The 26987-nt window shown below is 37.0% G+C and overlaps 1 protein-coding gene across 1 annotated transcript in view; it reads right to left on the reverse strand.

Annotated features, from left to right (window-relative positions):
• The window catches only part of EZR (ezrin), a 71042-nt gene extending 44117 nt beyond the window's left edge, over window positions 1-26925 (reverse strand). The window contains exons 1-2 of the mRNA XM_044671788.1: window positions 26844-26925; window positions 25254-25335 (exon numbers count right to left, since the gene is read on the reverse strand). Of these exons, the coding sequence (XP_044527723.1) occupies window positions 25254-25265 (12 nt within the window). The 5' untranslated portion in view covers window positions 25266-25335; window positions 26844-26925. The remainder of the gene's footprint in view (window positions 1-25253; window positions 25336-26843) is intronic.
• Between the last annotated feature and the right edge of the window lie 62 nt (window positions 26926-26987).

A 26987-nucleotide genomic window follows, 5' to 3' on the forward strand; every position in this document is an offset into this window, starting at 1 on the left:
TTTTGTGAGTTTCCAGATCCATCATCTTGTCCTTTGAATGCACTCCAGTTTGTTAATGTTCTTCTTAAAAGTCACATCTCAAAGAAGAACGCAATCTTGTGGTATGATCACTGGAGAATACAGCAGAACAATGAACTCCTTTGATCTGGATACTATAGCTATATTTCTGTAGCTTAAGGCTGGACTAGTTTGTTTTTTTTGCAGTCAATTCAGTTCCCCAAGCATTTGTCTTATGACCAGCTGTAAAGCCAGATGCTCTCCATCCTATACTTTTAAAGCTGATTTTTAACATCAAGAAAAACAATCTATCTTTCTATTTCTTGTTAGTCGTTTGGGTCCATCACTCCAACCTCTCAGTATTTTTTTGGTGTCCTCCAAACCTTTATTATATTTTCTCTCTCTATTAAAATGTACCAGGCATTAGCATGGACAGATTTTCCTGAGTAAAACTACATGCTGCTCAGAGAGGGCCAATCCATATTTTAATCTCAAGATCCGAATGCATTTCTGAACTCTCTCAACAATGGATTCTTTGTAGAGTATATATGATTCAACATGATCAAAGATCTTTGAACACAAATCAAGACTGTTCATTCTCCACATTTCAGCTAACAAATACGTACTTCTCTGCCTGGCATGATAGAATATTAACTGGATATCAAGTTTCTGCCAATTTAATGCCTAAGTAGAACTAGAAGAATTTCTTCTGTGCTTCCGGTGATTTTGGAATCCAAAATGGAAGGAGCAGATTAGTCAATGAACATTAAAACAAATATTTCTACATTTACTTCTCCCTCACATCCACCCCATTCATCCCACACACCTCCAATTCATTTAAGTAATTAGAAGCAATTAAAATTTAAATTAATGCAATAGATGAATGCTCCTACATTCAATTCTGCTGTCCATCCATAAAAAAGTTTTAATTTAATAAATCAGTATGGGGTGGTGGTGTAGCAAGATGGTTCAATGGAAACAGAGCCAAGCCTGGAGATGGGAGGTCTTGGGTTCGAATCTAGCCTCTTACTTCCTAGTTGTGTGACGTTGGGAAAGTCACTTAAACCCTAATTACCTAGCACTTAATGCTTTTCACCTTTAGAACGAATATATAGTATTGATTCTAAGATGAAAGGCAAAATTTTAAAGAAAACTATTAAAAAATGGAGTTTCTAGTGAAAATTCAATTACTGGCTTTCATTGTTAAAATTCCTATTATATAAATCTATATAATTGAAAATACAACTTTTTAGGAAAGGTAGTCCATAAGCCACCATACAATACCAGTCTACAAGGTGTATTAAAAGCCAATGTACACTTTTTGAACTAGGCACTTGTCCAGAAACCCTAAACACCATGGCAACACAGAGAGGGGACAGGTAAAGTCTTTTTCAAGAAGGCAGCATATTTATATTACTTTCAACATAAAAAACACAAGTTTTAATAAACATTACTGGCTAAATTTAACTATATTTTGCTGCTGCTTACTTGTGTCCCCCATGTGCCTCTTCATTTCCTCTGGATTATCTGCAACTTCAATGCCCCCAATATTTATAAGTGATCTAAAGCACAATTCTTTTTATTTCAGTAAATTTTTATTTATATCTTTTGTTTTTATATTGCCATTATGACTCCTGCAGAGTTATCCAATATGACAGATTTTTTTAGTATTAAAAAGAGAAAAAATTCATCAAAACATTGAAAAAATTTGAAAAAAAAAATTGAAATGGTCTACATCCTTGAACCTTTCCTCTCCACACAAACTGGGGTGCGGGGGCAGGGGTAGTACCTTTTCATTTCTTTTCTTTGGTGGCATTTTTTTTTAACCCATAAGGGTCAATTCTAAGACAGAAGAGCAGCAAGAGCTAGGCAATCAGGGTTAAGTGACTTGTCCAGGGGCACACAGCTAGGAAGTATCTGAGGTCATATTTGAACCCAGATCCTCCTGACTTCAGATCTGGTGCTCTATCTACTATACTACCTAGCTGCCCCTACATGTTTTTCTTTTTTAATAGTTTTGCAACATTTATATCTGACTGTTTTGTGGTTGTTTCTTATATTTATAATGTTGCAGTCATTGTTTATATTTTCTTGAGTGTTTATTTCACTCTGTATCCATTCAACTAAGTCTCTCCATGCTTCTCTTTATTTACCATATATATTGCAACTTATAATTCAGTAAAATGTTTGAGCAAAAAGGGAGATGGGCTAGTCATGTGGTATGATCTTAGGAGGTGACAGACAGAGCACAAGGGCTGCACTAGTATCCCTGAAATATAAGTAAAGCCTAGAGGAAGGCACCCAGCATGTTGTCTGGGTCTTCAGTTGGGGGCTTAAGGAAGGGCATGGACAAAAACTGGACAGGATGAGAAGGCTCAGAACTACACCAACAGAGGTAGTATGCAAAGTAGTAAGGTCACAGCTCTATTGAAATACTGAATTGCCAATGCCACCACCATCCATTATACAAGCAAAAAAGTCAGATGCTACTTGGTCATTTTATTATTTAGAATTGGATTTGCATCTCGAGATTTTTTGTGTGTGGTTTCATTTTTCTCATCTACAAAGCCAAGAGTAGCATTGATAAGCCTTATGAATAAAATAGCTCTGCTAATATAAAACACTTAAGGAAATGATTATTTACAAGGAATAGCATATTGTTATTCTTTCTTTGAAGATCCCTAGCAACCAAAGGGTTAAGTAGTAGCAAATCATTTACACTATATACATTTCAAAGAATCACAGAATCTCCCAGCTGAAAGGGTTCTCACCCGTCTTTGCAAAGAAAACTGCCCTATTCCACACTCCTAACAAATGGTTATCCAATCTCTACCAGCAGTCAAGGGAGATCCACTCTCTCTGAGGCAGTTTATTTCACTTATGCATAACTCTACTTACTATGAAGTGTTTTCCCTATAATCAAGTTAAAATCTGATGCCTCTCTAGCCTCCAATTCTAATCAGATCTAATTGATCCAAATTCTGTCCTTTAAGATCTAATCCCTCTTTTGTAGGGTCGCCCTTCCTATATTTGAAGACTGTTATTAGGTATCCTCCTAAGCCTACCATTTTCGGCATTCATATTGCACAGTTAACTCATATGGGAGCCACAAAACTGAATACAAAGTTATCCAAATGTAGTCTGAGCAGAGTTGACTACAATGGAACTATTAAACCCCTTATTCTAGTTACTGGACCTCTCAATGCAGGTGTAAGATTGTGTTTCCTCTTTCACCTGCCATACTGTTAACTCCTAGAGTTTTCCAATCCACTAAAATTCCAGTTTATTTACATATGAACTATTATGCCTAGATACATACTCTATTCTGTATTGGTGCAATTGATTCTTTGTACCTAGGTATAGATTTATAATAGAATCCCACTAAATTTCATCTTATCTGACTTGGCCTGAAAGAGGCAGCATGATATAGTAGAAAACGTAATGGGCTTGGAGTCAGGAAGATCTGGGTTCCAACTGTCCCCTGAACATTTACTAGGGTTAAGCTCAAGGACAAATCACTCAAACCTTTCTGAGGCTCAGGTCACTCCCTAAAATTGTAGGTATAGAAAGCTGAAGGGTTAGGAGTCCCTACGCCGACAAAGGCAAAAGTCTTTATACACTCGTCTAAGTCAGTGATAAAAATATTGAAAAGAATAGTGTCAAAAATAGACTAACAACCTTTGGAGCAGTCCACTGCAGACTTCCCTCCATGATGACACTAACCCATTAATGGTTACTCTTTGTGGCTAGTCAGTCATTTTTCAAGTCCACAAAATTTTACTGGCCCAGAAATCTCTATCTTATCCATAAAGATCACATGAGAGACTTTAACAAATGCTTTGCTGCAATCAAGATTTACTGTATCTACATGGTATTCCCCTCAGTCTAACAAACCCCGTTGGAAAAAGAAATAATATTAGTCTGGCATGGGATGCTTTTTGCAAGCCATGCTGAAAAGATGTAAAAGACGCTAATGATATGAGTATTTCATTTCAGGATAGTTCTTTAAAGTTCCCTATAGGGAAGGGAACTCACATAGCTTTGTCAGTGGATCAACTGGGAGATAGGAGAATCTAACAAACTTGATTTTTCAATGTATGCTATATAAAAGAATTAATGAAGTATTTATTAAGTATTGACTATATGCAAAGCACTATGCTGTTTAAGACAAAAAGAAAAATAAGACAGGCCCTGCTCTCAAAAAGCTCATTTTCTAATGGAAAAAAACAACACACATAAAAGGTTTCAACACTAAATCGGTGGCAGATTAATATGATATTCAGGATCCAGTGGCAAAACAGATATTCATGCCTCCTCTTTAATGTTATGTGATTTGATGATGAACCATTTGATAGTTCCAAGGTCCTTTGTGACAAGGACTTTGCCATACACTGGCTTTCAGTAGTTATAGTTTGGCTTCATCACCCTGGGTGTTGCAAGATGACTGAAGGCACTGTGAAGGCAAAAATTTCCAAGTCTTTTAGATTCAAGGTCTTGGGTTCTTTCCATTAGGATCTTAGAGAAGATAGTGGTCAAGACTGTGATAATGATTTGACTTGTCTGGTACATGCTACCTCCTTTTTATCCTTCAGGGTTTCTTTCTATTTCAGCTAGTCTGGCTTGCCTAACCATAACATACCTTGTGATCCATTACTGATCTCAATATTAATTTCTCCTACATTTCTTTTTGTGTTTCCATCTTAACCTTTAAATTTTGGTGCTAAGAATTAAAAAAAAAACAAAAACTTCCATAGGCACTGAAAATCAAGTTCCCCATTCCCCATAGCAATATTTGACTTTTGGTACAAAACATATATAAAGGTAGGAAGCCTCCAAAGTGAGCAAATAAAAAAGGAAAAGGATTCATGTACAAAATATTTAGAGGGGCAGTTGGGTAGCTCAGTGGATTGGGAGTCAGGCCTAGAGAAGTGAGGTCCCCTAGGTTCAAATCTGGCCTCAGATACTTCCCAGCTGTATGACCCTGGGCAAGTCACTTGACCCCCATTGCCCACCCTTGCCACTCTTCCACCTAGGAGCCAAAACACAGAAATTAAGGGTTTAAAAAAAAGAGAAAAAATATTTAGAGCAGTTCTTTTTGCAGAGAACTGGAAACTAAGGAGGTATCTATCAATTGGGAATAGCTGGACAAATTATGGTATATGAATGTAATTAGAATACTACTATATCATAAGAAATGAGAGTCTGCCCTTTGTGATGATCTCCAATTTATCCAGTATCTATATTGCATTTATCTAGATTTTTTCACGTTTCTTCCCTCTGTGGACTGTAAGTTCCTCAAAAGTAGGAAATGTTTTTTTCCCCCCTTTCTTTACATCCACATCACTTACCAAAATGCCTGGCACCTACTAAGCAAGTTATTAACTTCCTTCTGATTGTTTTTTTTTAAAGCAGAATGTTAAAATGGTTGAGATCATCCAGACCCTACAGACAAGATTCATGCTATTGGAATTGGCTTCGAAATTTTGACAAAGACTAGACATTATCTATAAACCTTGGGTCAAGTCCCATTTCACACTGGAGTAAAAATCCTTCTCTTCTTTTGTCAGGAGATTCCAAAAATGTTTTGGGTTAGTATTTAACCAGTTATTAATGAATATACCCTCCAAGTGCAAATGAAACAACTTAAGACCAGAATTTGCAAACCCAAACTACTGATATTTTTTTCCCAGCTATAATTTAAAGCTTTTTTTAAAAGAATTTTTAATGAGATGGGGAGAGAAGAATACAGAGACAATTGTTGGAGGAAGGGGAAACAATTTAAACCTGAATAAATCTAGTAATAACACATATACACAGATTTAGTGGAACCTAGCAGTAAAAAAAGAATAGCCAAATCCAGGAACTTGTTTTAATACAAATAACAAATAATGCATGCATTCTAAATTTACATCTTAAAACTTGTTTGAGTTGTCAGGAAAACAAGTAAAAATTGTCTCCCAACTCCCCCTTTCCCCACTCCCACACACACTTTTATTTTCTTTGTAAAAAGGAACCAATGGATGCTATTGCTGATGCTTTACACAAATTTATAGTAAATTTATTTAAAAAATACACAAGCTAGGGGGCACCTGGGTAGCTCAGTGGATTGAGAGCCAGGCCTAGAGACGGGAGGTCCTAGGTTCAAATCTGGCCTCAGACACTTCCCAGCTGTGTGACCCTGGGCAAGACACTTGACCCCCATTGCCTTACCCTTACCACTCTTCCACCTATAAGTCAATACACAGAAGTTAAGGGTTTAAAAAAAAAATACACAAGCTTTGTAGTAAGAATCACTATAAGTTAAGCTTTAGGTAAACTGAAATTTAAATATTAAAGTTAACACATCCTTTGTCTCTCTCCTCTAATATCCTTTCACAAGCTTAAAGTACAAAATCAAACTCAATGAATGTGGGATAAAACCAGTGCTTTGAAATATCAAATAGAACATCAACTGAAGTAAGGCTATACAAATAAACATTATTTCATCCAAAGAACTGTATTTAGGTGGGTCTAACTTGTACTTCAAGTACTTTCAGCAGGCAACTCAAAATATGTAGTGCTTATTTTTTTAATATACTTCAAGCGAAAGTGTTAGAATATTCCAAGAAGTGAATAGCCTCATAATCAATTTAAAATAACTAAATATTTGAGTGTAAAAATGGTTTTTAATGAGCACACAATTTTTTCAAAAACAAAAATAACTCATGTCAACTCCCTTCACAATTCTAAACTCCAGAGTGAAGACAGAAAATTATACAAGGAAATGTTTCCACTGAGGACCCCCAAACAAGGCTTGTTTTGTCATCGATACCTTCGTTTCACAAGGTGTACACTTTGAATAGGGCATTACAAATCTTTTCAGTCACAGGGGAGCCTGAGAAATAAAAAAATAACTTATTCCAACCCAGTGCATTAAACATCGTACGCACCCAGTCCAGAAGAGCACTATGATTTTATCCATACAGAGAATTCTTAGTGTGGAAATTTCCTGCATCATGCAGACAGGCAACTCAGTCACTTTAAAGAATAGGGCTGTTTAGAGGCACAAAGATAGAAGTGACCAGGCCAGAGCCACAGAGCCAGTATGCAACAGAGTCAGAATTTGAACCTAGGTTGTTCTAACTCCAAAGTGTCCTATACCTTGTGTGTGCGTGCATGTGCATGTGTGTGTGTGTGTGTGTCCACATGCCCCAAAATTGTTAACCATCCCTAGAGTGTACTCCCTCCTCACCACCTCTACAATTCTTTTCTTACAGAGAGTAGGGATTTTTTTATTCTTTGTATTTGTAATCCTAGTATCTAGTGGTGTCCAAAATAAAGAGTATATTAAACATTTCTTGAATCTCTCTCTCTCTCTCACACTCACACACACAGACACACCACACCCCTTGAGATTACTCAGACTTTTTTAGATATAAAGAGGCAGCTTGTGGTCAAACCAACTTGCTATTTTTTCTTTTGTTAATTTTCAAAAATACAGACAAATGTTAGCTTAGTGGATTAAAGAGCCAAGCTTGAAGATGGGAGGTCCTGAGTTCAAGTTTAGCCTCAGACACTTTCTTAGCTGTGTGACCCTAGGCAGGTCACTTAACCCCACATTGCTTAGCCTTTACCACTCTTCTGTCTTGGAACCAATACATAGTACTGATTCTAAGATGAAAGATAAAGAGTTTTTGAAAAAATACAGGTCAATATGCTCAAGGCTACTTTCATCTCAAGACTTACATACTATCCAAATTCCAAACCTATCTGATCCTGCACAGTAAACTCAGGGTCGTTTTCTTAGTTGTTAATGACATACAATCTTCAGTTAAGTTGTTCCTGATAGCCATCAGCTGTCAAAATGTGAAAAGATTCTTAGGAGTGGCTCTGGCTGTAGGCTGAGGGAAAGGGTATAGGGATTCACATTAACTAATGTCAGACATTATCTGCCTAAGGTCAACAGAAAAACCAATCTACATTGCCAGGGTCTGACCTGATATGGGGAAACATGGGGGAAAAAAATCAAATGACATTAAACTGTCTTCCTATAAAAACAGTGTTACATTATCTAATAAGAGTAGAAACCTATTCTGAAAGACGAATAAATACACTAACCATAATCTTCCAAGGGATAAACTTAGGTATGTGATTTGCAAACTACTTACAAAGAATCCAAAAAAATAAAAAGTACAAGTCAGACCTGAGATCATCTAACATAGCCTAACAGCCCAAATTCCCCCCAAATGTAGAAAGTTAAAGCTACACAGAGTAAACTTCATTACCCATTAGAAATAGGCAATTCCTCTGTAAATCTATAAGTCTGGTTCCATGAATGGCTATTTAAGAACAAGTAGTCTAAATCAATAAAGATGAAGCTCTAGCTTATTTCCTACTTGTTATATTAGGGAAGGAAGAGGGAAAGGTATATGATCAACCCATTGATCAATAAACACCTACTAGTAAGGGCTGAAGGAAACAAAGAAGCAAAGGCAGTCCTCTGCCCTTAAGAAGCTCATCAACCTTGAATCTTCAACAATTTCAGAAAGGCCTCTTCCTCAGTGAGGCAATGTGTGTGCTAAAGCATAGCAGTGACACTCGACAGAGAACTTTTTTTTTTTTCTTTAAAAGGAAATTCTAGATGGTTCTTACTTCTCAAAGATTTGGTAGGTTTAATTTTTTTTTTTTAAAAAGGGCAATCAGGAAGTCTTTATTCTTCCACCTTCCTATTAAAAGCACTAGGATTGGAGAACCTTACACCGTTAATCTTTTCAAAATCCAAACTAAAGATGTAAGCTTATGCAACTTATCTCCAAACTTAATTTGTTTAGCTAAATAACTACAGTAAAAATATTATGGCCAAATTTTTTGAAGAAGTTAATACGTTAACTAGTTTTCTTTCATTCCCCTTCAAGAAATTTAGCACAGTGCTTGAACACAGCAAGTACTTAATAAATGTTTATGATTGAATCAACAGCTAGGAAAAGATTTTTTTAAAATAGTTATTTGGTAGCAGAGAAATCTAGAAAGACTTGTACAAACTGATTCTAAGTGAAATAAACAGAACCAGGAGAATTATTTATAATTGATATTTGTAAAGGTTTTGTCACTTCTAAAGAATGTTCACTTCTAACTTTTGATTAAAAAAAAAAGGGGGGGGGAGCTAATGCTCACCCTGGAGGTCACAGAGTTGACCAGGGAATGATAAGACAAAATCTGCAAGTCAATACATTATAAATTGGAGATTCTCCCAGATGAGGAAGGGAAGAAAAGGTAGAAAAGTACATAGCAACGAAGGATGTCAAACCTGCCCACAATCTCTGATCCACATAAATAGGGCCCCAAGTACATTGTTATAATACCCAAGATAGACTAGAGCAGGGAACCATAAGAATAACTGAAACTAAGGACAAATTTCAAAGATAGAAAAAGCCCCTAAAACTTCCTTGCCTGGAGGGATGCTTGAGCATGTTTCAGCCTCCTCAGATCAGCCCCTGGGGTAAGTGCTTAATAGATTCTTGAGGACTGACTGATTGATTCCCAGTAAAGCACTTAGTGATTTGGCAAGCAGAGAGCACATTCTAGTTTCTTCCTGGCACCATGATCTTCTCTGCCTAGACCAGTCTTTTACTGCTCAGATTTGCTAATTTCCTTTATAGAGTACCAGAGACTTTTAAAATTTAATCATTTAAAAAGTGGATATTCTTCCCCTTTTCCCACACCAAGAAAATCCTCCCCCAACTCCCCACAAAAATACAAGCAGGACATCCCTCAAATGTGGATGGATTAATCAAATACTAAAAATTAACTCATAAAAATTCTTAAGCCAAAAGCAGACCAAAGTTCTATGCTATGAATATGCATACTAGTTTACTGTGCCAAGTCCATTTTTGAAATATATTTCTATTTCATTAAGTATTTCTCAAATGCATGTAAAACTTTTTTTAATATTCATTTTTATAAAATTTTGAGTCCCAAATTCTCTCCCTCCCTCTCACCATACCCCTACTCCCTGAAAAGGCTAGTGATATGATATCAAACTGAAGGCATTTTTATAAACGGCAGTGCTGCAACTTTTTAATAACTCTAACCTTCTGTCTTAGTATTAATTAGTATTAATTCTAAGACAGAAAGAAGTGTGGCAACGGCTAGGCAGTCAGAATTAAGAGACGTTCCCTGGGTCATTCAGGTAGGAAGTATCAGAGGCCAGATTTAGTGCAACCTTTTATGGGATATTCAGCATCTTTTAAAGCTTTGTCTCTCTGCTGAAACTCTGGTTTTCTATTTAAAGATAAAAGTGAAAGCCAGTTTAAACATGCTAAACTCTCACAAAAAACAATCATTTTCTAGCTTTGATGGAAATAAATTTATAAGAAGAGTATACACATTTATATTATAAATATAAAATCATAAAAATACACATAAATAATAATTATATAAAGAAATATAAAGAACATAAGAGGAATCATAAAAGAAAATAACCCTATATTTTTCTTCTCTTAGGGTGTGCAAACACAAAAGTGGTAGAAACTACAGTCCCTGTAGACTGAAGACATTTGTCATCTACTAGGAGGTACAACCAGCCTATGAGAACATCCAGAAAGTCAACAACTGAGAGTCAATGAACCCAAATGGTGGTTGAGTTTTTTTTATTTTGTTTTGCTTTTTATTTAGGATCCTGGGATCTTAAGTCATTGGTTTTAGCCCCTCTTTTTTGTAAGTGAGGAAAATAAGACCCAGAAAAGTTAAAAGAACATATGTTTGCATATATGTTCTTTAACTTTATATTAAATATGTGTGTGTTTATATGCATATAAACCCACACATATGTGGAGAGAGAGGAGAGAAAGATGACTCTTGAGTTTCTACTTTAGACCCTTCAGACTGACAAAGTTGACCAAAAAAAAGAATGACAATTGTTGGGAGAGGGGGAATAGGCACACTGGTGTACTATAGATAGTGATAAAATTGGTCAGCCATTCTGGAAAGCAATTTGGAACTATGCTCAAAAAGTGTACCTTTTGATCCAGACATAGCGCAAAGTAATAAAAAAATTTTTTAAAAAGGAAAAGGACTTACATGCACAAAAATATTTATAACAGCTCTTTCTACAATAGAAAAAACATTGGAAACTAAGGAGGTGCTCACCAATTGAGAATGGCTAAACAAATGAAATACTATTGTGCCATAAGAAATTATGAAAGGAATGGTTTCCGAGAAACAGGGAAGACAAACTGATTCAGAGTAAAGTGAACAGACCCAAGAGAACAATTTATACAACACCACCACTATAAAGTCAAATAACTGAAGGGTGTGGGAATTGTGAACTGTGGAATGACTTGCCCAAAGTCAAAAAGATGGTGACAGTCAGGATTTGAACCCAAGTCTTTAGACTTTAAATTCATTTGAAGTATAATTGCTCTTTTCATTGCTTTCCTATACAGTAGCCAAAATCTCCAGATGAGGTCAGAGAAAAAACAAATTATTTAAAAAAAAAAAAAAAAAAGAGTATCAGGATAGGTAGGTGGCTCAGTGAATAGAGGCAGATCTAGGAACAGGAGGTCCTGGGTTCAAATTGGATCTCAGCTACTTCCTAGCTATGTGAGTCTTAACTATGGTGCACTTAACTCCAACTGCCTAGTCCTTTATTGCCCTTTTCCCTTGGAAATGACACTTAGTATTGATTCTAAGATGGAAGGCATGGATTATTAAAAAAAAAGAAAAAAAGAAAAGAGTATGTGGAGTGGTATGACTATAAACAGATTTAAAAGGACTAGAGGTAAGAATAGTATTAAATAATTTTTTCTTAAAAAACAAAAAAATAAAACTTCATAAACCCTCAAAGAATAAATTTGAATTTCCTCCTTAGGCATAATTTATAAGAAACTTAAATCTGGCTTTTGTTACTAGGTGATGGTGTAATAAAGGACAAAATAAGTCTGTAAGCTGTCTAAATATGAATTTCCCCAAATCATGAGATCTCTAAGAAACAAGTTAGTGGCAAATGGCCTGACGAATAACACTAACCACAAACTGCTTTCTACCCCAAACATGTCTGGTTTCAGAAGCACATACAAAGCTACTCTCCTAGCTTTTAACTCTTTTTCATCCCCTCAAACAGCTTGTTGAGGAAGTTTCTTGGGAAGGGTCTGAAACTGTGATTTCCCTGGTGAAATGAGTAAATGAAAAACTTTTTATTAAATTTTGTACTGGGCACTGTGGTAGGTAGGAAATAGATACATGAAAACTGGATAGTCCCTGACCTCAAAGAGTTTGTATCCTAAAAGGGAGATTGCACACATAGGGCAATGATGATCCAGGAACAGAGTTTTTGTTTGGAGAATACCCAGAAATGTCAAGAAGAACCAGAGGGTAACCACGGCTCTTTACAAAAGCAAGAATAGTATTGATTGGATGACTGTGTCAAGAGCAAGAGATCCCAAGATAGCCATTTGGGATGGATAAAAGATATAGATACAAACCTTTGAACAGGTACAGTCTAGGGCAGTGATGGCAAACCTTTTAGAGACCAGTGCCCAAGCTGCAACCCTCACCACACATAAGCCCCATTCCAATCCCTCCAGATGGGAGGGGGGGAAGCACTATCACCTGGCTGCTGGGCAGAGGTGGGGATAATGAGAGAAATGTCCTCAGGGGTGCATAGAGGGGGGAAGGGAGCAGTTCCTAAGGCTAGCTCTGGCATGTGTGCCATTGGTTTGCCAATAGGATCTAGGGTCAGGCTAGATAGTCGGGTAAGTCCATACACCCCCAGTCAATTGCCCTCAAGGAAAGTTCCATTGCAGATGATTGGTCCAGGCTGGGGTAACAGATAATAAGATGACACAAGAAATGGAAACTTTGAGGAAATAAAGGCTTGGGGCATTAAGAGTTAAATAACTTGCCTAGGACTATGGACCCAAAGTGATAGGGACAGAACTTGAGGCCAGGTCTTTTGAGTCAGAAGCTAGCAGTTTATCCTAACCTCTCACACTGTCACATATATTGGTATATACGTAAGCAGAAATATACATTTTTAAGATCATTCGCACCACCTCCTACATAATACAACAAAGAGATTTTTTCCCCCTTCTCTTTCTCTTCCCTCATTATCCACAATTATCACCTCCTCCCTCCAATTAGACTATAAACCATCCAAGATCCGGAATTTAATATGCTATATATCTATACATAGATTATACAATAGGCCAAATGTTTAATTTCACGTAAATGGTATAAAACCTGAGACGATCTTACAAGTAAATTACTCATATGTTGCAAAGGTACAAATTGCTTTCTTTTAACATATGCCAGATGTCTGTCATCATACAATATCTTAGCAAATGGGGCTAAAGATACGAAAACCATCTCTATCAAGGAGTCCCCACTCAAATTTTATTTGAAATATTATCTTAGCACCAACAAAATTTCCCCTTCCCACAGCTCCTGAATGACAAAATTTATAAAAGTGGTGCCCCTGCAAAGGACTGGGATTAGCAAGCAACACTGCATCACAAAAGATCCTTTGTTCTGAATGAATGAATGAATACTGAGAAAAGCCAGAAGCATTTGTAGGCGCTTCCTCTTAATAAGATAGTGTCAGACTGTTTGGTCAGAGACAGAACTGTAGGCAGAAATGTCATCTTATAATAAATTATAATAAATTAATGATAAGAAATTATAATACCAAGACCTCTTTGTAGGAAAGGAAAATTTTTTTATAAGGTCTGAAATATAGCAATCACGATACCAAGACAGTACCTATATGAATCAACAATTAGGCAAAGGTCAGAGGAAAAGTGTAGTTTATAGAAATTGTGTGTGTTTTAATTTAACTTAACCAAGGTAAGGATATGAAGTTTGACTTTTCCTTTTTTTTTAAACTCATAAAGAACATTCTCCAATCTTATTTTTATCAATTTTTTTGAGAATCAATAGAGTAAGCCAATTTTAACTTGCTTTAAAAAAAAAAGAACTAAGTACATCAAGTTTTTCCAATCTTTTATTTTTTAAATTTATGAAGATAACTCCAAGATAGGCTCTTAGTTCCAATTCTCTCTGCCAAAAGAAAAGCTTAAAAAAAATCTATACTTGAAGTTCACCATCTCTGCCCTCTCCTATTCTAGAGATAACAATTCTTTCTCCTATTCTCCATACTCCTAGGTTGAGAATTTGTTCATCTTTTTAACTTGTCCTTTCCTCCTACTTAAAACTCTAATTTTCCTTCTTTTTCTGTGAATTATTCTCATTCATCTACTCCTCTCCAATTTATCAAATTACTAAATCACTCAGCATCACAGAATTACAGCAAAGCATTTTAAAATTGGAAGGTTCTTTGGAAATCATGGAGCCCAACCTCTTAATTTTGAACATAAAAGAACTGAGACCCAGAAGCTGAATGGCTTTGTCCAAAGTCAAACAAGTTGCAGAGTAATGGCAGAGCTGGGTTTCAGTCTAGGGCTTTTATTACTACCCTTCTATTACTGTCAATCACATTTATTCACATGTGCCCTCCTGGTTCCCTCCACAGTTTCTCTCTTATTTATCTTCTCATGTCCTCATTTCACTTCTCTCCACTTTACTAATCTTTCCTATTTTTCTCTCCTGTCCTTCCCTTTCACCTTCCCTCCTTATCCCTACAGTTTCCCGACAAAAACTCCAATTCATTACTTCCACTCAGTTCCTACCTGTCTTCTTTTGGGATAATCCATCAAGCAAGACGAAAGCATTTATTAAATATTTACGTGTCAGGCACTGTGCTAAGCACTTTACAAATCCCATGTGATCCTCACGACAACCCCGAAAAGTAGGTGCAATAATTATCCCCATTTTACAGTTAAGGAAACACTAGGCACTGAAGTGGGATCTGGAAGGTCTAGAGGGAAAAGCCCATTAGGTCAGTCTGATCTGAGCAAAGACAAATGAAGAGGAATAAGATATAATCAGCCTGGAAAGACAGGCAGGAGCAAAACTGTGAAAGGCTTTGAATGCCAAACAGGGAGTTTCTACTTTATCTGAAGGGCAACAAGGAATTACTGAATTCTCCTTTACTGCATCTATTTTCTCCCAGTAGTCCTATTCTCCCTCTTTATCTCTCTACTTTTTTCTACCACTGCTCAATTATTCCTTATATTCCTCTTTTTGTCTTTCCCTTTTCTCTCACTCCACTCTAGGCCTAATCTCTTCCTTTCCCAAACTGAAGAGAATTTCTGACATCTTAGAAGATGAGAAATTGTACTGAAAATTATTTTGGCAAATTAAAAGGAGAAATTCATTCTTTTTAAAAAAATATTAATAAATGTTTGATGAATTCAACAGAATAAAAAATGAAATCACATCAGTACAAAAATGCAAACACAGAATCTAAGTACTGAATAGCACCTTAAAAAATCTGACTCCGACTCCTGCTTATCTCACCCCCATCCCATTCAGGCGAGGACACTGAAGGCTAGGGTGTTTAAATGACATCTCTTTCAAAGTACTTACCTTCTATCTTAAAGTTGATCCTAAATATAAATTCTAAGGCAGAATAGTGGTAAGGGCTAAGCTACTGGGGTTAAGTGACTTGGCCTAAACCACACAGGTAAAGTATCTGAGACAAGATTCAAACCCAGAACCTTCTTGCCTCCAGGTCTGGCTCTCTATCTACTAAGTTCCTGTTCTTGCTATTTCAAGTCTAGTGCTTTTTCCAATGGATCAAGTTTCAAAGAAGAAAAAACAAACAAATAAATTTTTGAAGTAATAAGTAATTAGGTAATAAATAAGCCATATGGTACATCAAAATTTAAATGTGAGTTGGTGGATTTCCCCTTTTTTCCCCTAAAAAGGCTAGCATGGTTCTGCAATGTATAAGAGCATTTAACTTGGGGAAAGGAGAAGAGAGAAGGGAGAGAGAATAGGGAACAGAGGAAGGGAGAGGGCAAAAAGGGAAGAGAGCATGAATGGATGGAGAGTAAAAGGTGGGGGACAAATCATGAGGGAATTAGGGGAGAGAGAAGGGTTGCAAAAATGGTTTTAATTTCCTCTATCTTTCCCCCAAAATTTCTCTAGCTCCTCTGGAATGTCTGAGATGTTCATTCCATATTCTCAGACCAACATTTATGTCTAAATTCCATCGCTGTATTTCAAGTCCCAAAGTGCTTTGCAGTCAAATCAGTTCAGGAAACATTGTTCCGCAGAGCAAGGCTTCATGACTTCTAGAATTACTTCATTTAGCTAATCATACAATAGTTACAGTGTGGAGTCTGTGGAAAAAATACTGGATTGAGATTCCAAAACCTTGGGTTCAAATCCTACCGCAGTCATTTTGCTACCTGTATGACCTCAAAAGCAAGGTACTCTCCGGGCTTCTATTTCTTCAACTATAAAATGAAGAGGAACAAATTCTCAACCTAGGAGTATGGAGAATAGAAGAAAGAATGGTTATCTCTAGAATAGGAGAGGGCAAAGATGGTGTGAACTTCAAGTATAGAATTTTTTTTAAAGCTTTTCTCTTGGCCGAGGAAGTTGAAACTGAGAGCCTATCTTGGAGCTATGCTCATAAATTTATAAAATAAAAGATTGGAAAAACTCAATGTACTTAGTTCTTTTTTTAAAAAGCAAGTTAAAATTAGATTCTCAAAAAATTGATAAAAATTGGAGAATGTTCTTATGAGTTAAAAAAAAAAAAAAAAGGGTTGGACTTGATGACCTTGATCTCTTTCATTCCATAACCTAGGATTTTATACAGTTGAAGGGGAAGAATTTTCTAGTGAAAAACAAAACAAAACAAAAACAAAACCACAAGACTAGGTAAAAAATTATTTAACAGATAACTGAAACTTTTGACTGATATTCTCTGAAGGAAAAAAAGTTAAATTAAATTAAAACAACTTTAGTCTTCCTTTGTTGTTAAAAGGCAAAAACGTTTTAGGAGGCTCCTTATCTTAAATGGTAAAGCCAGATATTTAGATCACCTGAGGCAGCAACAACTGCTGGGAACCTAACTCAAATATTAATCAGATAGTTTCTGCCTCCTCTGAGCTTTGAGAAGTAAAGAACCTCCTAGAATAGGTGGTTTACTTCAGCACAGAAAAGCATCCATTTTTAAAAAATATGTAGGGCCATGCAAAAAGCAAAAATCCCCATGGCACCAAGCAATCCACCTCCTATCCCATCCCTATTTGCTTCAATAAAACAATGTTATTCAAAATGGAAAGGGGAGAATGGTATTGCTTTTGATAAGTTTTAGATCAGTGATTCCCAAAGTGGGTGCCACCGCCCCCTGGTGGGTGCTGCAGTGATGGCCACAGGTGCATTTATCTTTCCTATTAATTGCTATTAAAATTTTGAAGAAATTAATTTCCAGGGGGCTAAGTAATATTTTTTCTGGAAAGGGGGCGGTAGGCCAAAAAAGCTTGGGAACCACTGGTTTAGATGGACTATATCAATGGTAAAGTCTGTTTTCACTGATCCTATATAAATTATTAATTCTTATTGGAAACCAAAGGACACACTAGCTGGTTATAAATATCAACTGTAATAAAGACCAGCCCATAGACCAATTCTCTCCTAGGACTCTGCTGATGGTTCTCTTTCCTTTTTCCATCTTTGTTATTAGTATAGCTTCCTGGGGAGGGGATGGAGGCTAGATATATTTAGAAATTAACTTTGTAATGTAAAAATGGCACTGGTTTTTAAAAGATTCACTTCTCCAATAACTTGTAAAGTTCCTTGGAAGTGACAACATCTTTCAAACAGACTTCTAGAATGTAATGTGCTTCATGCTCTTAGGAAATTGAATTTTTCATAATATTCTGCAATGTGGTCACCAAGTTCCCCATAGTGGGGAGTGAGATAATGAGAGATGAGAGGTAATGATGTAACAATGACCAAATTTACAGAGTAAAGAAGAACATTCAACATATCCTGAAATGGAAAAAATTTCCCCTTGATTCCAATGAATCTCAGGCACTTCAATGCTCAAAGGAACTAAGGAACTATGCATATACAAAGTTTTTGGAGCCTGTTTTACACTGCCAGAAAAATGAAATATATTTCCAACAAAATGCAGCATGACAATAATTCAAGCCCAATTTTTAAAACCTTTCAGGATTTTATTTTATATTCATGAAGGGTAAAGTATTGAGGTTTCATAATCTCCAACTACAGATTTCAGTCTCAAGTTATTCCATATTAGCATCCCTTTACTCTAAAATGCTTTTTAAAAATCCATAAGAGGCCAATTAGGTTTTTTTTTTTGAACCAGAGACCACGTTCAGAACAAAGATGACTTGGAGACTGGTAGCTAAAAGTAGTTAAGAAATACTCCTCTCCATTAAATGGATAAAAAATGTCAAAGTTTTTCTGCATCTTAAAAAAGTAAATGATTACTTATCAATTATTAAATCATTCTTAATATTAAATCAACCTTTACATGTAGATTTTGAGAAGGGTATTTAAATGTGCAGAGGTCAAAATGTTATTTTCAGATTCTTGATTCAAATTTCTATGGAAATTTTCTGAATTTGAGGTTGGAGAACACAATGCCCAAAAAAGTTTGGAATATAATTTCCCTTGAAATAAGCAGACAGTTGATATCTACATAGATAGATACAATAAGCAATCAAAAAGCATTTCTATTAAGCACCTAAGTGCCAGGCATTGGAGGTATAAATATAAAAATCAAAGCCCCTGCCTAAAGTAGACTACATTCTAATAATTATAAAAAGCAGTCATTGCTCTTCAGTTAATTTCCTCTCTACTTAATATGTATGTGGTAAAGGCGGAAATGAGCTTAATGATTATAAACAAGTAGAAAAGGGAACCCCAATCCCTGGAACACTCTCCTTTCTCATCTTCTCCTACTGTCTTTCCTGGCTTCCTTTATGTCCTAACTAAAATCCTATCTTTTCTCTAATTCCTCCTAATTCTAGAGCCCCCCTTCCCTTAATTATTTCCTATTTATCCTATTCCTATTTATTAAATAAATATTGTGCATATTTATTTTACTTGTGGTCTTCCCCCATTAGATAGTGAAGTACTTGAGGGCAGAGAACTGTCTCCTACCTCTTTTTGTATTCCCAGTGTTTAGTCTAGTACCTGGCTTATACAGTGGGCATTTAATAAATACTTGACTGACTGACAGGCCAGGTAAAGAAAATAAAGAAATTCAATTTTAGGAGAGTACTGTATTTAGTTTATGAACTGGATTTGAAAGTTTCCAGATTTCACTGTACTATGTAATTAAACATCCACGTAAATATATCTAGGGCAAAAAGTAAAAGAGGCTTAAAGGAGGAGGAAGAAAGGATGAAAGAAAGGGAACAGGGGAAGGAAAGTTATGAAAGAGAAACATTATAAGATGATCTCTTTTCTATGCCTCGTGTTTCTGAATGAGCACCAGGACTTAAGAACTGCCACTGATTCTCTAGAGAGAGAAGTTCAAACCAGAGCATACTATCCTGCACCTTAACTGGTCTTGTTCTGGTACAAAATCTATTCTTCTATCCTCCTTGACTTCCACACTCCCTTTAGGTATATGTCCAAATACCAATAATAATAATATTCATGACATTTCAATCTGTCCTTTGGCTTCAAGATAGTGAGTATAAAGGTACTCCACGGTCCATAAGTTCACTTCTCATGAATGGATATTTTTGGAACAGTCCTAGAATCTGATAAAGGTTCAAGAGTCTATTCTCATACTTGAGGGCTATTCAGCTTGGTTACTATAAGAGATTATAGTCGTTCATACCTGTTAGTGCAGTGATCTCACTACCAGGTTTACATCCCAGGGCGGTAAATGACATAAAAGGAAGGTTGCATAGGTAACAAAATATTTGGAGCAGTAAAGTTCTCAGTTACAACTAAGTTAAAATGAATTTAGCAAACAAAAATAAGATTGGATGCCCATGGATTGGAGAATGGCCAAACGATGGTAAATGAATGTAAGGGAATATTATTATACCACAAGAAATGATAAATATGAAAACACTTGCAAGAACTGAAAGCAAAAAAAGCAGAACTAGAAGGACAAGGTACATCAATGGCTCTGATAACATAAATGAAAATATCAAAAGACCAAAAATTCAGACAATACATGGTAGTATCAAATCTTGGTTCCAAGAAAATTGGTGATAAAATGCTTCTCTACCACCCACTGGAGAGAGGTGGTAGATAGATATAGATGCTTATCCTTCAGAGGCTACAAAATGTAATCATTGTATCCATTTGTTTTGTCAAGTTTTTTCTTATAAATCAAAGTTCTAAAATAAGTTTAAGTCCTAAAATAAGTACTTGTGTGTAGGTGTGTGTGGATTGAGGGCTTGTGGTGGTGGTATAGGAGTTTGGGGATCAGGGAAAACTGGAAACTACATGTCAAGGACCCCTTCTCCAACAGCAGATTGTCCAATGAAAGGAGGAGGTAAAAATGGGGAAGGAAAGTTATGAAAGAGAAAGATTTTAAGATTATATCTTTCCTATGTCTCATATGGGATTTCCAGTTTTCTTCTTCTGAGCATCAGGACCCAAAAGAGATCTGCAACCATCTATAATTCAGTTGATAGATTATTCTTAGCACTGTCATTCAGAGTTATGAATCTGGAGTCACAGGGTGGATTTAAATGTCTTCCCAAGCCCAGGCTGATTCTAGTGTGAATAATGGTCAATACTTTATTAATCCTATCACCAAAGGGTTACACTTTTGGCCCTTTCACTCCCCACCCAGTATTAGGGAAATAAATCCTACATTTCTTCAAAAATAATTTAGGAGAAGGAATTCTAAAAAAGATATCAATTGACATAACTATTAAGCTTCTAATTAGCCATAAGTAAACACATATATATTTTATTATCATAATCATCATTATGGGGGGGAGGGCCTGTCAGAACTATCCAGCCATTACTAGAGAAACAAAGTATTCAAATTGCTTAGCTTCTAATGTCTAACTAATACTTGGTATCCGATTAAAATCTGATGAAGTATAACCAGAGGTTAGGAGTTAAGGAATCAAATGACTTCAATTTTAGGTTCAGTTTTACCAAAAGCTTGCTATGTGACCTTGGATAAATGATGTTTTTCTCTCTTGGGCCTCATTTGCAAAAATGAATGAGCTGGATTCAATAATCTTCTAAGCTTTGAATTTCAATGATATGGTGAATTCTGTCATTACTTAAAAAGAAACTGATGTTGGATAGAAACTTGCAAAGCAAGTACAACACTACAAAACAGAAAAGTGAAGCAGCCATCTGTTTATGCCTTTCAGAGATAATTCACTTTAAGATTTTCTTACCTGGACTATTTAGAGAGAAAAAAACCTTTAGCCTCTTAAATCTTCTAGCAATGAAGACAATACCCTTTTCTGTTCTTTCACAACACAGTTTCAGAGGTTGGCTATAATAGTTGTTATTTGGAGCCTACAATGTCTTATAAGTATATGACCCTTTCAACAGAGAATAAGGGGGAAAATAGGTCATCCTAACCTGGAAGGCGGTAAAGAAATTGTGTTTATAAAAATAAGGCAGTTTTGAGCTACCCTTGATCACAGAGGAACAAACAGCAATTAGTATATTCAAAGTATATTACTGAAGCTCAGAAAAGTTACGATGGGTGATTAAAAGCTTTCCCTAACTTGTTCCATTAATTCTGTGGCAATGCATTTAGCCATTTCTGTGGCTCCTAGATATTAATTTCAATATAAATAATACACATCTGTCTGGAATGGCATCAAGGTCCTTTGGATCCTAATTGATTTAGCTTCCATTCTCTTTAAAATAGAGTCTGATGCTTTCAGGAGATGGGTGTTGGTCAGGAAACAAATAAAAAAAATATATACACACATATATATGTCAATTGTTCAAATAACGAATATAAGTGTAGTGGATATGGTTTAGGCACAACAATTAAACATACTTCGCTTGTTAAGTTGAAAGGGAACAATTATAAGGTCAAGTTGACAGTTCAGGCCTAAATCATTCAAATGTATTTATTCTTATATGAAAATTTATTTTCTCTGCTTGGGTCTGCATTCTATCAATATCATAAGCACATGATAGTAAAACAAAAATTCATAGCCAGCAAATAAATCCTAATTCGAATAGAAATGATCGTCCTTTGCTTAAAGCTTGTATATAGACCACTTGATAGAAGACACTGAACTTCCACTTTAACATTTTATTAGGCATTGATTATAGATTTGATAAAGCAAGGTCTTCCATAAGCCACTAAGGATTCTAAGTCTTTCAGGTGATCTATGAAAGTGGTTCAAATCAAAGTCACTCAATAATGTGGGTGTTTTATAGACTGCAATACAGATCCAAATATATACTAAAAATCATCAATCTCTATTTACCAAAGGAAAAACTTCGAGACTAATTTTTCTTTACTATATAAGTGGATGCATGCACAAAATAGGTGGTCTATATCAGTCACCTTCAGACCAAATACTTCTGACCAAAAACTATAAAGATATGAGTATTAGTAATGCCAGCCTCAAAAGAGGGAAAAAAACCTCTTATGATAGTACAATCCACAGAATGATGGGGTTTCTTTGGTTCTCAGTGTACAAAAATTAACATAGCCCTTTGTCAGAAGAATGGTCTTCAATCCATGGTGAGCTGTCTGTATGGAATGTGGCATAAATTGTCACACATGGCCAATGTTGACTTGTTATGAGTGACTACACTTCCATTGATTGGTACCAAAGATAAATTCTATGGAGGTGGGGAGAAATCATTGGGAAGCAACATCTATTTTTTCAAGCATAAATAAATCATTTCTTTTTTTTTTTTTTGAAGTAGGCAACAAAACTGGTGAAACTGTTTTGTTTTCAGGGGAAAAAAATGATCCTTTAGTAAGCTTTGTTAAAAGCAACCTCTAAGGCAAGAGTTCCTAACTTGAGGCCTTCAAAGGTTTTTTGTTAATATGACAAGGTTCTAAAATAAGTTTAAGTGTGTGTCTGTATGCGTGTGTTGGGTGGGGATGAGAGGGAGAACAGAGACTAAATGCAAAGGACCTCCTTACCACCAGCAGAATGTCCAGTGCTACCAATCCAAGAGAGATTTGCAGCCATCTATAATTCAGTAAATAATATAATGACTGCATTTCAATATAATTGGCTTCCTTTATAATCCTATATATTTTTAAATATTATTCAAAGATGGGGTCCGGAGGCTTCATTCTCCAGACTGACCAAATCCCAGACCAAAAAAAGGTTGAGGATCCCCTGCATAAAGAAAACTGAAATAGACCTATACCTGTCAAGGGGGGAAAAAGTAAATGCCATTACAGGGAAAAATGGGGAAATGAACAGTGTTTGGAAAAGAACTGCCTTCCTTTATATGTACTACAGAGTTTTGCTAGAATTTCTGCCCTGTTCCAATGGCTCCACCCTTTCCCACCTTGTTCTCTCAGTGATCCCCCCCCCCAAGTATGACACCCCAAAGAAAAAAGTCTTTTATTTTACAAGTATAATCACCTCCCCTGATCTATCCCTTTACACAATGTTTTCCCATATGTGTTCTCAGTAGGGAATTATATCAGAGTAGGCTTTCTGACACTACTAAGTCCGAGGAGAAATAACTGTTCCAGGGCAATATAAGTGAAGTGATTGATATTGGCCATCAGAAATGAAAGATAAAAAACCACTTGGTTTGTTTTTTAAATAGACAAGAGATTTATAGAGATTTAAATAGACTAGAGATATATAATAGTGTTATATATGTAGGCATTGTACTAAATAGTTTTAACAAACATCATCTCATAGGGTACCTCCAAAAATCACTGGGGAAGCAAGATAGGATGCTATTATTATCCTCATTTTACAACTGAGGAAACTGAGGCAAACAAAGGTTAAGTGACTTGCTCAAGCCAATAAGGCTAAGTTTTGAGGTTGTATTAGAACTTAGGTCTTTCTCAAAATACATCTAGCACTCTTGCCACTATGCTACCCCAGTGTGAGTTGGAATTGGTGACTTTTAAGGTCCTGTCTAGTTTGAACAATGCTCCTGTGAACTGAACATTGTTAGCTATATCCATGTTTCTTTCATGACTTTCCAGAGAAATAATAAAATGTCAACCCTAAAAGTAGCTCTAACTTTTAAAAAAAGTTTTTAAAATGAATGCTTAAATCCTCATATATCTCATATGGCACCAAACAAACAACTAAAAAAGCAGTTTCTCCATTGTGCTTCAAAAGTGAACTAATTTATCCATTAAAAAAATGTTGCTCTTTCCAAACACTTTGGGGGGAAATCATGATTTGGTCTCCCATGTTCTAGAATAGTTCAGACTACTGATTAAACCACCCCCTTGTGGCAAAGCACCATAAGGCACAGAAACTGCTAAGAAGCAACATGTCAGACACAGAGCGAACCATTCCAATACTTTGCAGGAAAACCAGGACAAGGCAGCTTTCTCAGACAAAGGGAGTAAGAGAGATCTCAAAATATTTGAGGTCAATACAATCACTGTGCTGCAAAAGTATTTTTTTGACAACTCATATACATCCCATCATACACACCAGAATCTTAAAGAGTACCCCCACCCCATTGGAGTATTGCCTCCATTGGTCATTCAAGTCCATTACTAAACTGCTATAGAGATGGAAATCCTGCTAGATCCATCAATTCAGTCGGCTTCTTTACTATGGCTTTGTCAAGGGGCATGTCAAATGGCCTGGAGATATATAGCAAGCAGTATGAGAAAGTTTTCGTTTCAAGGTATCCTTTTAAATTGCAAAAAGAAAGAAGTTTAATAGAGTTTCAGACTCCTGAAAAACCCCAGGTGGTCTCCTTTTTCTAGTTACTTTGAATCCCTTCTCCCTCAGCAAATCATATTCAATTTACAACCCCCCCCCCCCACACACACACAAAAACACTTAGAGGAGAGGCTTTTGAGCCCAGGAACGCAACTTTTAAAATGCAGATGCCAAAGGAACAGTCCAAAAGAGGTTTCTGACTAATAAACCAGTTCTACATTGTGCTTAAAAAGAGAAGCTTCACTGAGGACTGGTAAACTCGCGGAGAGTTAAAATAGGAGAAACATCATAATCCTGGTTCCTAGACGTTTCTCAGAATCAATACATAAATAGAAAGAGAAGAGGGGAGGGAAGAAGGAAGGTTCTGTGTCTTTTTACTTTCCCCCTTAAAAAAAAATCCTGACAAGCACCACTCTCTAAGCCCTTCATTCAAGGTCACTTTCATTTTAAAAAAAAGATAGTAAAATCACAAAGTTTCCAACATAAAACCTGTTGGACATCCAAGGCAAATATCCTGTGAAATGGTAAAACTGGGATACTTACTGGTTTCGGCATTTTCGGTTTCTGAAGTGTTCCTCAATTCCCCTCCAAACAAAGCTTTCATGCAAAGAGCTCTCTTCTTTCCCTAAAGTAAAAGAAAGTCCTCGTTTACAAAGGAAAGAAGGCCTTCTATCTCCCACAGGCTAACCACACGGATCTGAAGTCTTCCCCAAGACTGCTGGGGTTTTTTAAAAACAGGCCCAACAGGGGAACTGAGGATGAGTCACAGGTCCAGTAATTATGGAGGAACTCTACCGTTTTGGTGGTTTTTTTTTTTTTTTAAATGCCTCACCCAGGAGGAGAGGAAAAGCCCAGCCTTCACCAGGGAAGGTCATTTACTCAACCACACCCATAAAACCAAATGCACCATCTGACAATCTCCCCTGAACCATGGGAAGAATCACTGAATCAAGGAGGAAAGAGAAGGAAGGGGTTGAGATAGAAAATAATCAGGTGGTGTGCCAAACTGTTGCCCGCTCTTTGTCTGGCTCTAGGGCAACACTGCCAAAACGGCTTTCTCTATGGACCCTGGATAAAGGCAAGGACAGGTGAAGTCTCGCTTCTTTATCAAAGTTCCCCAAAACAGGGACCCAAGTCTGGAGGCAAAAAACCAAGCCCAGGAAGCGATGAGGGGATAGAAGGGAGAACAGGAAGGATTTTATAAAAGTATTTCTTTAGCTTCCAGGGCAGCTTAGTCACTTTCTTGGTTAGTTTCACTTCGACCAACTACCGTTTGCCCTAAGGCTGAAATCACGACGAATCCTTTAAGAAACTATTTTTTGAGACAGAAAGACTTCTAGGAAGGTAAAATGGGTGGGGGAGGACAGGAAGAAGACCGGGCAGACAGATAGACGCCCTGGCATGGAAGGCCAAAAGGTAGTTAAGCCAGGCTGCTGGGGGAAGGAAGTAGAGGAGGGAAAACATAAATAAAATTTTAAATAATATTAAGATAAATAAATGTTAACATTTTTCTATGGTTTACTTTTTTCAAAAGGGAGTGGTGGTAAAATTGGCATTGAGAGAAGGCAGCAATACAAAAAAAAAATCCCATGTAACCTGTAATTTATTTAGGTCAAACAGAAGGTGGCGACTATATATGTAAGAACTTTCCGTGCTAAAGGCACGCGGCTGGACTTTGTTCGGTAACCCCGCGCGGTCCATACTTAAAAGACCCCCTGGTTCGCAGGCCGGGGCTGGGGGCAAGGGGCTGGGAAAGTTTAGAAATAAGTCAATTAAGTGGGGATTCCCTTATCACCCTGGGGAAGCTGGGCTGTTAAGGCAGCTGGGGGTTCCGGAGGACCTGGCAGCGGCTCCCGCGCATTTAGGGCAGGGAGGAAGGCGGCGTTCTCCAGCAGGTTCCTCCGGGGGTTACTTTTGCAGAAGTTGCCTCCCCACATGCCCTCTCAAGTCCCATCCATTCCTCTCCCAGAGGGTAGCTCCCAATTCCAAGCAGCACCTGTTGCCAGCACCTTCCCCAAGAGAGTGCCCAAGCGCCGGGCAAGATCCAGACTCGCTTCCCCGGTTCCATCCCACCCTACCACCCGCCACCCGCCACGGTGGCTACCCGGGAGCAGAACGTAGCTGCAGTCCTACCCGAGTGCAAGCTCAGCCTTGGGCTGCTTCGTCCCGCCTGCCTCGCCCGCAGTCAGTGCGCTAGTGCGCCTCTCCCCCTCGCAGCTGCAGCTCCACGGATCCCAGGGGCCCCGGGCTGGCTGGAGGGAGGGCGGGGGCGGGGGC

The sequence above is a fragment of the Gracilinanus agilis genome, chromosome 4, assembly GCF_016433145.1.
Source record: "Gracilinanus agilis isolate LMUSP501 chromosome 4, AgileGrace, whole genome shotgun sequence".
Lineage (NCBI taxonomy): Eukaryota > Metazoa > Chordata > Mammalia > Didelphimorphia > Didelphidae > Gracilinanus > Gracilinanus agilis.